General features: G+C 45.1%; 1 protein-coding gene across 1 annotated transcript in view; it reads left to right on the forward strand.

Moving 5' to 3' along the window:
• LOC141229255 (uncharacterized) overlaps window positions 1–15,923 on the forward strand; it is a 57,610-nt gene extending 41,687 nt beyond the window's left edge. Inside the window, 1 exon segment of the mRNA XM_073667444.1 lies at window positions 12,986–15,923. Coding sequence (XP_073523545.1) covers window positions 12,986–14,128 — 1,143 coding nt within the window. The 3' untranslated portion in view covers window positions 14,129–15,923.
• Window positions 15,924–16,355: the final 432 nt, after the last annotated feature.

Consider the following 16,355-nt stretch of genomic DNA (forward strand, 5'->3'; position numbering starts at 1 on the left):
TCCTGAACTGGAGGGTGAGGTGCTGGAGGCTCAGGGGGGCGCCCCTGCCTCCTGCCCTTCAGGAAAGTTATTTGTACCACCTGATCTGTGCTGTAAAGTAATCAAGGAACATCATAACTCTGTGCTTGCTGGGCATTCAGGTGGTAAGACAACCGCGGACCTCCTCTCTCGTCGTTTTTGGTGGCCGGTGTTGTAATTGAACACATAGCTGCTTGTAGTATTTGCACGCATTCTAAGGTTTCACACACCCGTCTGTCTGATACTCTTCTTCCGCTACCTATCCCTAGCAGGCCATGGACACACTTGTCCATGGATTTTATTACTGACCTACCGGTTTCTGCAGGCAAAAAGGTGGTTTTGGTAGTAGTAGATAGGTTCAGTAAAATGGTTCACTTCGTCGCTTTACCTGCACTTCCCAATGCTAAGACACTTGCTCAGGTGTTCATAAATGAGATTGTGAAGCTTCACGGGGTTCCCTCCGATGTGGTGTCTGATCGAGGGACCCAGTTTGTTTCCAAGTTCTGGAAGGCATTCTGTTCTCGACTGGGGGTGCAGCTGTCCTTTTCTTTTGCCTTCCACTCTCAGTCGAACGGTCAGACCGAGGGGGTCGATCAGAACTTGCAGAGATACCTCAGGTGTTTCGTCTCCGAAAATCAGCAAGATTGGGCATCCTACTTACCGATGGCAGAATTTTCCATCAATAATAATCGTCAAATATCCACTGGCCGGTCACCGTTTTTCGGTGCATACGGTTATCATCCACAGTTTGGGGGAGGAGCTTTAGGATTTCCTGAAGAGGAACGGTTTGCTTTATCGCTGTCCTCGCTGTGGCAGGGTGTTCTGTGTAATTTGAAGACAATGGGTGACAGGTATAAACGTATGGCTGACAGAAAACGCTTGCCAGGTCCGGACCTGAATGTGAATGACTTTGTGTGGTTGTCTACCAAGAATATAAGATTGAAAGTTCCTTCTTGGAAGCTGAGACCTAGATTTATTGGTCCCTAAAAAATTACCGCCGTCTTTAGAGAGCCAGCGGAGGTTGACTAGTGCTCATCTCCTTCCACCCCAAGCTATAGCCTTACACCAGGGATAGTAGGGCGAGGCAAGTGATTGGCGACAGCTGCGGAGGCTGTATAAGGATGTTAGGGGGAGACAGGGTGACGCTAGTCCAGATTAGGAGGTCATCTCTTCCCCCTTTCCCTAGTTTCTGGGCTCCCTTTCCCCCCTGTGCTGCACTCACACCTGGCGTGACTCTCTGTGTTGCACTCATACCTGGCATGACAACATCTCAAGACATCAGCCATGAAGTTAAAGCTTGGGTGGAAATGGGTCTTCCAAATGGACAATGACCCAAAGTATACTGCCACAATGGTAACAAAGTGGCTTAAGGATAGCAAAGTCAATGTTTTGGAGTGGCCATCACAAAACTCTGATCTCAATCCTGTTGAAAATTTATGGGCAAAGCTGAAAAGGCAGGGACGAGCAAGGCGACCTACAAACCTGGATCAGTGACACCAGTTTTGTTAGGAGGAATAGGCCCAAATTCCGACCAGCTATTGTGAGAAGCTTGTGTAAGGATATTTCAATTGTTTGACCCAAGTCATTCAGTTTAAGGGCAGTGGTACCAAATTCTAAAGAAATGTATGTAAACTTTTGACTTTGCAGTAAGTAATGAAAATGCCTTAAAACATTCTCTCTCTCATTATTCTGGCATTTGGCAAATATTAAAAATTATGGCAATCCTAATTGACCTAAAACGGGAAAGGTTTATTCTGATTTCATATCAGATATTGAGAAAAACGTCATATGTGTCTTTTTATATAGTGTATGTAAACTTCTGGTTTCAACTGTATATCTAAGCTACATTTAAGAAACCTCAGCTCTGTACTATTATACAAAGTTCTCTTTGAATGTCTAATATTTCTTGAAACTTATCTAATAGGAAATATTGGCCCCTATTATGGTTTAGATTACCAAGAGCCACCGAGCCCCATACTCCAATTACCCCAGAGAGGTTTCATCACTAGTTGCTCTTTTTTTTACTGATGGAGACTGTTGAGTTTGATCATTTCAGTAGATGTGTTATTGTCTATACTCACAGCTTTTTACTACACTCTTCCTGCAGCCAGTTTTGTGTTCCTAATCAGGCCCCATTTTTTAAATCTGACGTGTGTCACTTTATGTGGTGATAACTTTGGAATTCTTCACAAAGGATAATAGGAAACAAATGGACCTTACAAATTATATTCCAACTACTCTTGAATCTGACAATACCCTATGTCAGAGTTCACAGAGACGACACCGGGGAGATCACACAATATCCCACTGCTGCCGTCGCTCTGTCAGGATTTTGTCAGCTCTTCTCCTCTGACAAATACTATAGGGGAGAGGGGATGAAGAGGGTCTGGGAGAGAGAAATTCTTAATATTTCTATGACATCTTCCCCTCTTTTGAGGTAGCGTAGGGGCGGATTTACAGATCGCCCCTTAAGCCTACCTCGCAGCCCACCCTTCCTGCTAATCCGACAAGCCGTGGACCCAACTCGCCCACCACTCTGACCAACTGGGGATCCAGCTTTCCGATCACCTTGACCGGTTCGGGATGCATTTTCCCTACACCTCTGACAGGCTATGGGTACCTTCCTTCCATACTCCTGACAGACAGGGGGACCCACATTTCTTTTACCTTGCCTGGTTGTGGGGCCTACCTTTCCATCCCTCATGGTTACCTGGGGAGCTGGGCTAACTATGGGGCAGCTACGACTGGCCATGTCACAGTACGTCGTGACACTGGTCGGCGGCACGGTACCACTTTCCTTATGATCCCCGTGTTTCTCCCCATCCTTTCTCATTACCTCTGGAGCCGTGCTAATCATGGGACAGCTACCATCGACCATGTCACCATCTGGTGTGACCCTGGTCACCTGCATGGGACGACCTGCTTCCTGGTGTCCGTGCTTGCTCCGCTTGCCCATAGCACTTATGCTGGCTCTCAGCAGCATCACCCCGCAGGGTGAGGTGGCTGAGTTCCCCTCTACCACAACACACATTTTCAATATGCATCACATTGACATTATTGACAGTGGCATTACATGACATATCAGATCTGGGAGGGTGGTCAGGGATGTATCGGGCAACCAACTACCCCAGATCAGTTCCCAATAGCACATTAGTGGGGAGATTCTTTGACACCCCCACTTCCCTTAGCCTCCTCCTCGCACCCCAGTCCAGTTAAACTCGGGCCATCGGTATGGGACGGCGAACACCCCCAAACCCGGTAACAGGAGTGAGCTCATCTGGTAACATTAACTCAGGGCGGATGAGGGTCCGTTCTGCACCAGTATCCTTAAGGCCAACAGTAACGGTGTTGCCAACAGTAACCGGTTGTAAGTTCTCACGGGTCCTTCCAATCGCCCCTCCCACAAAAAGAATGGCTGCAGTAGGCCCTGGGGCCTCAGGTGTGTGGTTCATCTTCTGCCTCTCCAGGCAGACAAGGCTGATGTGACCCGTTTGGTCAGAAGTATAACACTTACGGGAGTCAAATGCAGGCCGGGTGCTGGAAGATGAGACAGGACCCGCTGAGGGCCGGCTGGCTGGAACACTGGGGATGGCTGACAGCTTACCCCCTGTCCAGCTGGCGGCGGCTGACTTCTGCACCTCTGGTATGCAGTTGGCCTCATAGGCATCCACGATCTTGGCTACTTTGACAGCTTCTTTCGGCTCCCGGTCCAGCACAAACTGGCGCACTTCCACTGGGCAAAGATGAAGAAACTGGTCCTTCACCATCAGATCCTGCAGGTGCTCGAAGGTGGTGACTGACAGTCCTTGGACAGTCCTGCGCAAAGTGGGTCCTGAGCTCATCCACCACGTCACTGTAGCTATCATGTGGTCCACGTTGGAGGGCTCTGAACTTCTTCCGGTAAACCTCCGGAGTCAGCTGGTACTTTTTTTATCAAGGCCTGCTTAATGGCCCTATAGTCTCCATCTTGTTCTCGAGGGAGAGAAGCAAACACCTCCAGAGCTTTTCCTCTGAGCCTTGGAGTTAAATATCTGGCCCACTGATCTTCAGGCAGCTGGTACTGTCTCCAGGCTTTTTCAAACCCTTGCAGAAATATGTCCAAGTCTCCATCCTTTTCCATTACGGGAAAATGTTCCCGACGGGGTGTAAAGTAGTTGGCACTGTTGGACTCATGGATCTGCAGGGTGGATAGCTCCTTCCGAATCTGGGCCTGCTCCAGCTGGTACAGATGCTCCTCTTGCCACTCTCGCTCAGCAGCCTCTCGGTCAGCTCTGGCCTGTTGCTCTGCTCGCTCCAGGAATTTCAGTATCAGTTGCAGTCGTCCGTCACGATCATCAGCAAGCTGCTCCAATGCCATCCACAGTTGGGGGTCCATATTACCCTTGCTGTGGACATTGCTGGCAATCACAGGTGGGACCCCTGCAGCAGCGCCATCTGGGCTTTGGCTGGCTGCCCCATCATCAGGGCTCTGCTGTCGGACGGGCTCTGCAGCACCTTGCAACAGGTCAGCAATCAGTTGGGCCTTGGTTTTGCCTGTGGGGTCAATCTGTCTCAGCTCACAGAGGGCAGTGATGGTGTCCCTTGACTGCTGGTGATACCAGGGCTCTTCACGCATAGCCATCTTTGCCAAATAAAAGATAGAACTGAAAAACAAGAGAAGGGAGGGGGTGCAACTGCTACACATACAGTAATGTCCCAGATAAAAAAAATATTAAAACACAGTGTGATTTCTTAAAACTTTGCACAGAATTCTCACAAGAACCATGCAAGTTTTCAATGACAGGAATGATTGTTCAATCCAGCCACTGATGTTCTGTAATATCCCACCGCTTGCCACCAGTTTGTCAGGGTTCACAGAGACGACACCAGGGAGATCACACAATATTCCACCGCTGCCGTCACTCTGTCAAGATTTCGTCAGCTCTTGTCCTCTGACAAATACTATAGGGGAGGGGGGATGAAGAGGTGTCTGGGAGAGAGAATTTTTTAATATTTCTATGCCACCTTTATACGGCTGTACCCTACTGTCTGGGCACATGGCAGGTTAAAGGTTAAGAAGGGAAAGAGCGACATTTAGCTATTTGAATGCAGATCTTGCTGGAATAGTTTGCAGACACAATGTATTGTGGACACTGTTCATGGTCACCTGGCAGCTCAAAAGATGGCCACCACAAATAGGCGTTGCTCCATCTACTCTTTTTTCAGATCCCAGGGTTTGCCTTGCTCATCACCCTTTAACCCCCTCTACATGGATCTGGAATTATACAGAGACCTCTAGGCTTGGGACATGGTGTTACTTGCTGTTCTGTGGAGTGAGATGGGAAGAAGAATATTCAGGTAGTCGGGTCAGAACCATGAGGGCAGAGAAAATACAAAATCAGAAGACACAAAAGTAGTCGGTAAACGGGCCGGGGTCACAACAGGAAACAAATACACAAGCCGGGAGCTGAGCACAGAGGACTAAACCAAGGGAGAACAAGGCTGTATCTGACAGCTTTAGTAAGGTATGGTGCTTTCCAATTGGCTGAAGTAGGGAGCAGATTACTTCAGCTGGACAGCACACACACCCATACTGCCAGACTGGATGGTACTACAGGTCCCAGGCACCCTAATCTTAGTGGCTGGACAGAGCCTGCGCCGCCCAGAGCTTCTGGTTCCAATATCTCCATCACCAGCGCCGCCTACAGAATGAATGAGGCGGCTCCTGGTGAGAGAAGCAGACGTCGCAGGAGCAGATCTCAGAGGAGATGGGACCCACCATTTACAGAAGCCCTAATATTACAAAATGTCAGAAAACCAGAGCAGTAGAAATCCCCATAAAGTGACTTCATTTTGGAAATTATAACCCTCAGTGAATTAATCTATTAGAGTAGTGACTATTTTGACTCCACAGCTACTTTCTGGAAATTAGCATGCAGTGGATGATGGAGAGTGAAAATTACAAATAAGCCATTTTATTGCCCAACACATAGTGCCCAGATTGTGCTCCAGGAAACACACAATGTAAATTAAGTGGGTTCTTCTAACTATAGTATTTCCAAATACATGGATGCTAAATGTGGTTTGGGCACACTGCAAGGCTCAGAAGCGAGGGGAAGATTGCAGAGAGAGCGGATATTGCTGAATTGGTTTATGAAAGCCATGTGCCACGCAAGGTGTGGGAAAGACCAGTGCAACACAAAGGGAAGAGGAAAAGGGAGACAAGACTCTAGCCAAAGGGGGGAAGTGGAGACCTCCTAGTCTGGTCTAGCGTCACCCTGTCTCAACTATTGACCCTATATTGGCTCTTCACCAATCGCCGCATGCATGCCTCGCCCTGTCTTTCCCTGGTGTATGGCTAAGACTAGGGAAGGGAGGAGATGAGCACTAGTCCATCTCACTAAACACTATAGACAACAAGTGTAGACAAACGGGGAAAATGGCTTAGCTTTAGACGACTCCAAACAAATTCGCACACGTCCTCAAGCTCCAGAGAGGACGAAGTACTGCTCTTGCTAAGCAAGTAGTAATGAATATAACCAGCAACTCCCTCTGAAACACAGCAGGTATTTAAACACCCAGGCAAAGTGTTAATTAGCCAGAGGGAGGTAACCACTGGGTCCTAGAGACAGCCTCTAAGAAGATGTCTGTAATGCCAAAGGTAGGGTTCTCCTGCAGCCAACTGCAGGGCGATTGTCTGTCACCTCTGACACACCCGTGACACCATGTTCCCTATCAAAAGCCTTTGAGCCACTAATAATGTGTTTTTCCATTGACGGATGATGGACCTGAGTGGGGGTTGTTTTTTGCGAGATGAGTAGAATTTTTTATTGGTATTATTTTCATCTACATAACATTGTTTGGTGGCTTTTTATTCCATATTTGGGAGGCAACATGAACAAACAGTTGAACACCACACTCTACTGGTTTCTGCTATGAGGTTTTATATTAGACTGTGAACTACCATTGTCTTGGTAAATAATTCCATTTTTGTTATCACCCATGACAGCACCACAACGAGAGAGGTGATCCGCCCTGCCAGGACAGGAAACCTACAGAATAGGGACATAGGGACCTGGGAGCACCATGGTGAGTCCAAGGGGGCCTGTTCCGTTGGACGGGCGTGAGCAGCAGCCGCACCATTACCTTATGGTGGCCTGGCAGCTGCGCATCCCGGTTGCGCAGGCGCAGGACGCTATCCAGGAAATCGCGCCCTAAGACACACGCCGGTGAAAAAAGAAGTAGCGGAGACCCATGTGTTCTAACATGTTTCCGGCTACTGTTTTGTACCAGCCTGCGGCCCTGATGACGAGCGTACCTGTGGGTCTTTGATGGGAGAAACTTAGACAGGCTTACCTGTTGAAGATCCAGATACGACTGAGCGGCACCCCTGCCTGGGGTCGGCAGCTCCAGTTCCATGAGTGGAGAAGCTGCTGTGGAACTGCGCCCCTGTCTGGGGTTGGCAGCTCCAGATCTGCACGTCAGTGAGAGAGCAGCTGTAGAACTGCGCCCCTGTCTAGGGTCGGCAGCTCCAGCTCCGTGCATCAGTGGAGAAGCTGCTGTGGAACTGCGCCCCTGTCTGGGGTCGGCAGCTCCAGCTTTGATCAGCTCACTGTTGGAGGCGCCCCTGCCTGGGTTTGACCACCCCAGTATTGCTCAGGCACGGCCGGATGGAGAGGAACAGGTCTGTGACTTGGTCCAGCCTCCGAATCTGGTGGTGAGTAATCTTCGTGAATGTTTACCTGGTTTATGGGGCCCTTTCCTTGTTATGGTTACTAGGAAAGGCTGAAGGAAGTTAGCGCAAAACTCAAAAATGGGTGTGTGCGCTCTGTAAGACACCATCTGGGCCAAGGGCCTCGTGCTTTAGATTTGGCTTCAGGAGGGAAGCTGGACCTTAGACCTCTAGGCTAAAGTTAGCCATATGTCTGGGCCGCACAGAGCCTCATGATTGGGCTTCAGAATTTACCACAAAAATGAGCCTCAATCTGCTGAGTAAATGTTAAAGTAACACTCAGAGGTTTTTACTGTTGTCCTCCAGTCTGTTTACTCCATCCATAGGACGGCATATGGTGTTAATACAGCACATGGTCTCTGTGAAGGTCTGCTGTCCAGCTGCGTCTCATCAGTTGGCTCCTTCGGGTGGGGCTAGTCTGACAATTGAGATTTACCACCCAAAGGAAAGGTTTATCCTTCATTGAGATGGATTACTCTTTGCGCTTCACAAAGAGCACATCATAGTGCTTCATAGCATAGCGCTTTATATCACATCATAGTGCCTCACAGCGCCTCTTGGCACATCATAGTGCCTCGTAGCATAGTGCTTTATAGCACATCATAGTGCCTCACAGTGCTTCATGGCACATCATAGCGCTTCATAGCACATCATTGTGCCTCATAGCGCCTCATGGCACATCATAGCATAGTGCTTCATAGCACATCATAGTGCCTCTTAGCATATCATAGTGCCTCATGGCACATCATAACATAGCGCCTCATGACACATCATAGTGCTTCATAGCATAGTGCTTTATATCACATCATAGTGCCTCACAGCGCCTCTTGGCACATCATAGTGCCTCGTAGCATAGTGCTTTATAGCACATAATAGTGCCTCATGGCACATCATAGCGCTTCATAGCACATCATTGTGCCTCATTCGCCTCATGGCACATCATAGCAAAGTGCTTCATAGCACATCATAGTGTCTCATAGCACATCTTAGTGCCACATAGCATAGCGCTTCATAGCACATCATAGCGCCTCATAGCACATCATAGCATAGTACCTCATAACATAGCGCTTTATAGCACATCATAGTGCCTCTCAGCACCTCATGGCACATCATAGAGCCTCATGGCACATAATAGTGTGTCGTAGCATAGCACCTCATAGCATAGCGCCGCATAGCATAGCTCTTCATAGCACATCATAGTGCCTCATGGCACATCATAGCATAGTGCCTCATGGCACATCCTAGTGCGTCATAGCATAGCGCTTCATAGCACATCATAGTGCATCATAGCATAGCGCTTTATAGCACATCATAGTGCGTCATAGCATAGCACTTCATAGCACATCATAGTGCCTCATAGCATAGCTCTTCATAGCACATCATAGTACCTCATAGCATAGCGCTTCATAGCACAGCATAGTGCCTCATGGCACATCATAGCATAGTGCCTCATGGCACATCATAGTGTGTCATAGCATAGCACCTCATAGCATAGCGCCTCATAGCACATCATAGTGCCTCATGGCACATTATAGCATAGTGCCTCATGGCACATCCTAGTGCGTCATAGCATAGCGCTTCATAGCACATCATAGTGCGTCATAGCATAGCGTTTCATAGCACATCATAGTGCCTCATAGCATAGCACTTCATAGCACATCATAGTGCTTCATAGCACAGCATAGTGCCTCATGGCACATCATAGCATAGTGCCTCGTGGCACATCATAGCATAGTGCCTCATGGCACATCTTAGTGCCTCATAACACATCACAGTGCCGCATAGTGCTTCATGGCACATAATAGTGCCTCATAGCACATCATAGCATAATGCCTCATAGCACATCATAGCATAATGCCTCATAGCACATCACAGTGCTTTATAGTGCCTCATGGCATAGTGCCTCATAGCACTTCATAGCGCCTTATGGCTCTTCATAGCGCCTCATAGCATAACATATCATAGTGACTCATAGCATATCATAGTGCCTTATGGTGAATTCATAGTGCCGTATAGCGCCTGTTAGTACCTCATAGCACTACACAGTGCCTTTTAGTACCTCATGGGGCCTGATATTGTCTCTCGGTGCTTCAGGTTGCCCCTGTGCCTTGTAGTGCTTTATAGGGTGTCTGTGACTTGTAGCGCCCCTGTGCCTCATAGTCCCTCTTTGTAAAGGTACTGGTTGCACAACTAAGTTTATGTCTGATAAAACCAAGTTCAGCAACTGTAAACTGTGCATGGCAAGCTTACTGAATTCAGGGGGAAAAATATCCTAGCCTCTATTTTGAGACAGAGAGTGGCAGTATTCCTGGCTGGTGCTCAGCTGGCTCGGTGGAATGCCGATTGGAGGCAGGTGACAATAAGAGCGCTTCCTTAGTTTTGCAGGTTAATAATAAACCTTTTAGGGTTTCATTCTTAAAGGTAGGAGGCATCATGTAGTGTTCATACAGCCATTGTGTGTTTGGTCCAATCGAGTGCAGTTTTATTGCTTTTTACAGGTTGCGCAGAAGTCATAAACATTAATATTTCTGGTCTTGTCCAAGCTCTGACTAAATAGGACAGACCCTGACTACTCATAATCAGTTCAGCTAACCCAGCTTGATCAAACAAAACAATATTTATCGATACCCCTTAATACAATTGTGACTATTCATACTGTAAGATTGTTAATATGCTGTGGACAGAACTGTGGAACATTTAACTCAAAATGTTTTGTTTGAAAGAGCGATGTGTTGTGGGAGGAGGGATAGAATAGGGACTGGGTCCTTTCTTTGGTTGGGTTGTTTTATTTGTTTTACTGTTGTGTTACAAAAAAGTTTTAACAATAAAAAATATTTGATTTAAAAAAAACAACAACAATATTTATCCAGGGCAACCACTGATACTTGTGAAGTCTGGCCTGTGTCTCTGATTATCTCCAAGACACATACCGTCTGCTCTGCTTTCCAGCAGTCTTACTAAGGTGAATGCCTAGCCTGCTCTGGTGCTTAGCTCTCCAGGTGCCCTAATCAAGACCTGTAAAGCTATTATTTAACCCAGGCCTACCTGGGTTTGCTACAACCTGAATGGGCTGTACAGATTCCTGAGAGTTAGATAATTGGAAATGGACTCTATAAGACCTGCTAGTAAATCTGCAGTTCCTAATTGCTATATAGTAGTATAGGCATTTAAGGAGGTATACAATCAGGTTTCAATTCACATGAAACATCAAATTTCCTGAGAATACTTCTTGGCATAAAATGAGGATTTAGGCTTTCAGTTTGTGACCTTCCATTCAGATGTTAATGAGCCTTAAGGCTTTATGGAGAATTATAGTAGTTAGGACAACTCTCATATTGAAGGAAGAGGCATTGACAATAGTTTACCTCAAGTATTTCGGGATTATGGGCAGATCCGTCGAGCGCTACAGAACTCACTGGGCAGTGAGTAAGAGTTGTGGTCTCCCAAGGTAGAATAAGGAGTCCTGCTATATGTCAAAATTAATAAGCAGTCTGGCCGCAACTCTGAACAAGGCAATATTGCTGTTAATAACTTTAATCTCCTACATTCCTGTAGTAGCATGGTTACAGGTATATACCCATGTGTTGCCTCTAAAGACCCGGTTCCTCTAACCTAAAGAAGCTTTAGACAGTATATAAGAAAGCTCCATTCATCTATACATGGTCACCATGTAAAGGTCTTCTCATACAGCAGAGTAGCTTTAGCTTACGTAAATTATTATGGAGGAACTCTGCCAAGATCCCTAATGACACTTATGTCTAATCAGTTCAGATGGCGAAGTCTCACCTTTTATCTTTAACAGCACCTCATATAAAGAGGAAGAGAATTACCAGTGGACCTTTTTAGCCATAGACTACTGGAACAGTGTTCAACCTGCATTGAATAAGCAAGGAATGTGAAAGTGAGTTTTGGATCTAGGCCCTTTTTCAGTCCAAAGATGGCACCCTGGGATCTGAATCCAAGCCTTCGCTTGAACCCATGGATTCAGCGTCTTCACATTAAAGACTATTATCCCAGTGGCCCTGAGCACCTCAGCATGGTAAGTTAATGACATTCAAGCTTTGTCGGTTAATCCTTTGTTTATACAGATCCTAAAAGATGGGCCAGTTCCGGAGCTACCCAACTTTCGAAGATGGCTTCCAATTTCCATAGAAGTCAGGAAATTGTGCACCCTACTTTCTGTGCTAATCCGGGGAATCCATGGCAGATCAATAAGAAAGCGGATGTCCCCATAAAGCATTTTGTAAGGTTGCGATTCAGTCTTCACCTTGCACCTTCTATAGACACTATAGACTTGATCGGGGATCTTCTGCTGTCCTTTCCTTTAGGAAAACTGTTCTACAGGCTGTGGTCCCACCCTAACTTTAAAGTTTTTTCTCTGTAAATCTCTCGTTGTGGTGCTGTCATGGGTGATAGGAAAGCACTAAATTACTTATGGTAATGTGATTTTCCTGAGCCCATGACAGCACCCTTATATTCCCTCCCATCACTGGTAGAAGTTGATCACTTCATTCTCTTCGTGATGTTTGATTCACGCGGCGTGTAGAAGCAAAAATCATGGGATATATAACTATTAAGTAGTGTCCTCTCACGCTCTGTAAACAACTGAGGTGGTGGAGAGGCGCCACCATTTTATTCTGTAGGTTTCCTGTCCTGGTAGGGTGGATCGCCTCTCTCGTTGTGGTGCTGTCATGGGCTCAGGAAAATCACATTACCGGTAAGTAATTTAGTGCTTTTTATATAACTTGCCATTTTTACAGACGGTTTAAGTAGAAATATTACACAATATAAAATTCAAGGATATTTTATTCAAAAATAATAATTGTTTTTTTCTTGGCAGATGACTGTACCAGGAGATCAGAGGGACAGCCGTCATCTTCAGTTTTTCAATCAGATGAGCTTGAGATCCCACAACATACAATTGAACTGAATGCCATTACTGCAGATATACCATCATCCCTTCACAGCAAAGATCTGTCATCTGATCCTATGAAACAGGTCCAGTCTTCTGATTCATTACCGACTACTAAGGAAAATCAAACTCACAAAATAATCATTAAAAAACGAACTGCTCCTAAAGCAAATAAGCCATTTTCACGTTCAGAATATGGAAACAGTTTTCCCCTTGAAATATCTTTTCTTAAACATCAAAAAATTCATACAGTGGAGAATAGATTTTCGTGTTCTAAGTGTGGGAAATTTTTTAACCAGAAATCAAATCTTGTTAGACACCAGAGAATTCACACAGGGGAGAAGCCATTTTCCTGTTCAGATTGTGGCAAATGTTTTAACCAGAAATCAGATCTTGTTAGTCATCAGAGAACTCACACAGGGGAGAAGCCATTTTCCTGTTCAGAATGTGGCAAATGTTTTAACTTGAATTCAAATTTTGTTAAACACCAGAGAATTCACACGGGGGAGAAGCCGTTTTCATGTTCAGAATGCGGGAAATGTTTTAACTTTAATTCAAATTTTGTTAAGCATCAGAGAATTCACACGGGGGAGAAGCCTTTTTCATGTTCAGAATGCGAGAAATGTTTTACAGATAAATCAAATCTTATCACACATCAGAGAACTCACACTAGGGGGAAACTTTTTTCATGTTCAGAATGTGGGAAATGTTTTACTGATCAATCTAATCTTATCGCACATCAGAGAACTCACACTGGGGAGAAGCCTTTTTCATGTTCAGAATGTGGGAAATGTTTTAACAAGAAAGGGCATCTTGATAGCCACCAGAGAATTCACACAGGGGAAAAGCCTTTTTCCTGTTCAGAATGTGGGAAATATTTTACAAAAAAATGTAATTTTGTTAGGCATCAGAGAACCCACACAGGGGAGAAGCCATTTTACTGTTCAAAATGTGGGAAATGTTTTAGCCTTAAATCAACTTTGGTTAAGCACCAGAGAATACACAGAGGGTAGAAGCCTTTTTGATGTTCTTAATGTGGGAAATCTTTTACACGGAAATCAACTTTAAATACACATTATAGAAGTCACACACGGGACAAGCATTTTTTCATTTTCAGAATGTTGGACATCTTTTTAACCAAAAATTGTATCTTCTTAAATTGGTTGTACAATACTAGGACAAACCCTTGTTATGAAGACCCGACATCTTCCCTGGGCTTAGTACTACTCAGACAACACAGGGTGAGGGTAAAACAGTGTAGCAATATTTTATTGAACCACCAAACAGACAATAAATACATAGAACAGTCCCAGCAAATACCCAAGATGGTGCAACATTACACAGTCTCACCCTTCCGCTGGCCCGCCAAGAATAGAAAAGCTGCGACTTTGGAACTTCCAGAGCCAACGACCTCAAACAGTACCCCCCCACCCCTCCTTTTTGCGGGCCCCCACAGAGAGAATGTAGCGGCAAGCTTAGAAAGCTGACAGTCCATCGAGGAAAAAGGCCAAGAGCCCCTAGGGTGGCACACTGACCTCTCCGAGAGTATCCATGGGGCCAGATGACCGGCTGGTCCCAATCTGGTTTCTTCGAATGTCTCAATGGGTTCCAGGAGACCGGAGGGTCCCACCTGCAACCCCAAACAACATATCCATAGGGCCAGGTGACTTCATTGTCCCAACCTAGTCTCCCCAACTGTATCCATGAGCTCTCTGATGGTCAATGGAGCAGATCCGTATCCTTCCAGTCAGGGCCATGTACCCTTAGGCCGGAATCATGTAGAATCGAAATCTGTGTCTTTCTGGATGAAGCCATGCTACCAAACTGATGTTCTGAAGAGTCTGACTGATCTTTGATTCTTTCAATTCTGACTGCTACAGAGGCATATGTCTCTTAAATAGTTACAATCGTCCTTTCAAGTACACATCCACAGGTCAAGGATTAGGGAGGGTATTATTCCACAGGGCTCAGGTCTCATTGTTTGAGCATTTAATCAATTTACATAGTTGGTATAGCAGGGAGCTCTTGCAAATCAACATCTAGCTGGCTTTAGCATAATATATAATTAGCATATTAACAAACATTATTGTTTCAAAACCAAGAGAAGTCAACATTCAGGTTTATACACATAATAGTATGTCCTCCTTGACCAGCCACAGAAATACACATACATTCACAAGTCAACACAAACCCAATGGTGTATTTCTCTTGGCTTAACAAATCTAAACATCTGTCTGATTAAGGTAACAACCTGTTTCGTCACACTTCTCATTCCTCATACTTAGCCTTGTTAAAATATAAACACTCACCTCCCATGGTAGGGCCGTTCCAGCGGCATTGGCACTCACGTTCCCAAGACTGATGTAAGGTTGTTACATCATATGAGCCCTGCACCCAATTAGTGCCAGTTTTACTGTCCCCGCCTTCGGACGTGTTGAACATTAACAGGAAGCCAGGGCTGTGGTTGCTCTTTGACCTTCTCTTAATGTTGGATTTGTCAGAAGGTGGAGACAGTGACGTCAGCACTGAGCGCAGGGCTCACATGACGTAACAACCTCACATGAGCCCCGAAACACAAATGTTGACTCTGCTGGAATGGCCCTGGCACGGGAGGTGAGCATAACTGTTTTTATTATAACAGGATCAAACATCAGTGATGAGAAGGGGTTGTCCAAGTAGTGGACAACCCTTTTAAACATCAAACATCCCACACAGAGAGAAGTAATTATGATACCTAGAGTGTGAAAAATTAATTACTGGAAAATCGAATTTTGTTGACCATCAAAAATAACTATATAAGTTATTGACAAATTGTACAAAAACATATAACACAGTCGTATAATTAAATGAGAAAGGGCTATTACTTCAGAACTTACCATATTTTTTGGAGTATAAGGCACAAATTTAGCAAGAAAAAAATCTTTCTAATAAGTGAGTGCATCTTATAGCCTGGAGGCAACTTCCTGTGACAGGAGAACTCTGAGACAGTGTCCTTCCTGATTACTGAGAGAACTGTTCTCTCTCCTCCAGCCCCACATGTATCTAACTGATTGGTCAAAATCAGGGTCCTTTGGATGTTTTTTTTGGTTGTCATTAAGATTTAAAAAGAGAAAACACAGTAGTTTGACAGTAGATGGCTTCCCCCAACCAATTATCCTTGAGTGGAGAAAAAGTTTTTTGTTATCATTCATATTCTCTGAAACAAGGCCAAGAAAATTCTGCCGGGGTATGTAAACTTTTGAGCATAACTGTATACAGTACAGACCAAAAGTTTGGACATACCTTCTAATTTAAAGATTTTTCTGTATTTTCATGAGTATGAAAATTGTACATTCGCACTGAAGGCATCAAAACTATGAATTAACTCATGTGGAATTATTTACTCAACAAAAAAGTGTGAAACAACTGAAAATATGTCTTATATTCTAGGTTCTTCAAAGTAGCCACCTTTTGCTTTGATGACTGCTTTGCACACTCTTGGCATTCTCTTGATGAGCTTCAAGAGGTAGTCACCGGAAATGGTTTTCACTTCACAGGTGTGCCCTATCAGGTTTAATAAGTGGGATTTCTTGCCTTATAAATGGGGTTGGGACCATCAGTCTTGTGCAGAAGTCTGGTGGACACACAGCTGATAGTCCTACTGAATAGACTGTTAGAATTTGTATTATGGCAAGAAAAAAGCAGCTAGGTAAAGAAAAACGAGTGGCCATCATT

This window comes from Phyllobates terribilis, unplaced genomic scaffold (assembly GCF_046119375.1).
Source record: "Phyllobates terribilis strain yellow unplaced genomic scaffold, ASM4611937v1 Scaffold_470__1_contigs__length_1423970, whole genome shotgun sequence".
Classification (NCBI taxonomy): domain Eukaryota; kingdom Metazoa; phylum Chordata; class Amphibia; order Anura; family Dendrobatidae; genus Phyllobates; species Phyllobates terribilis.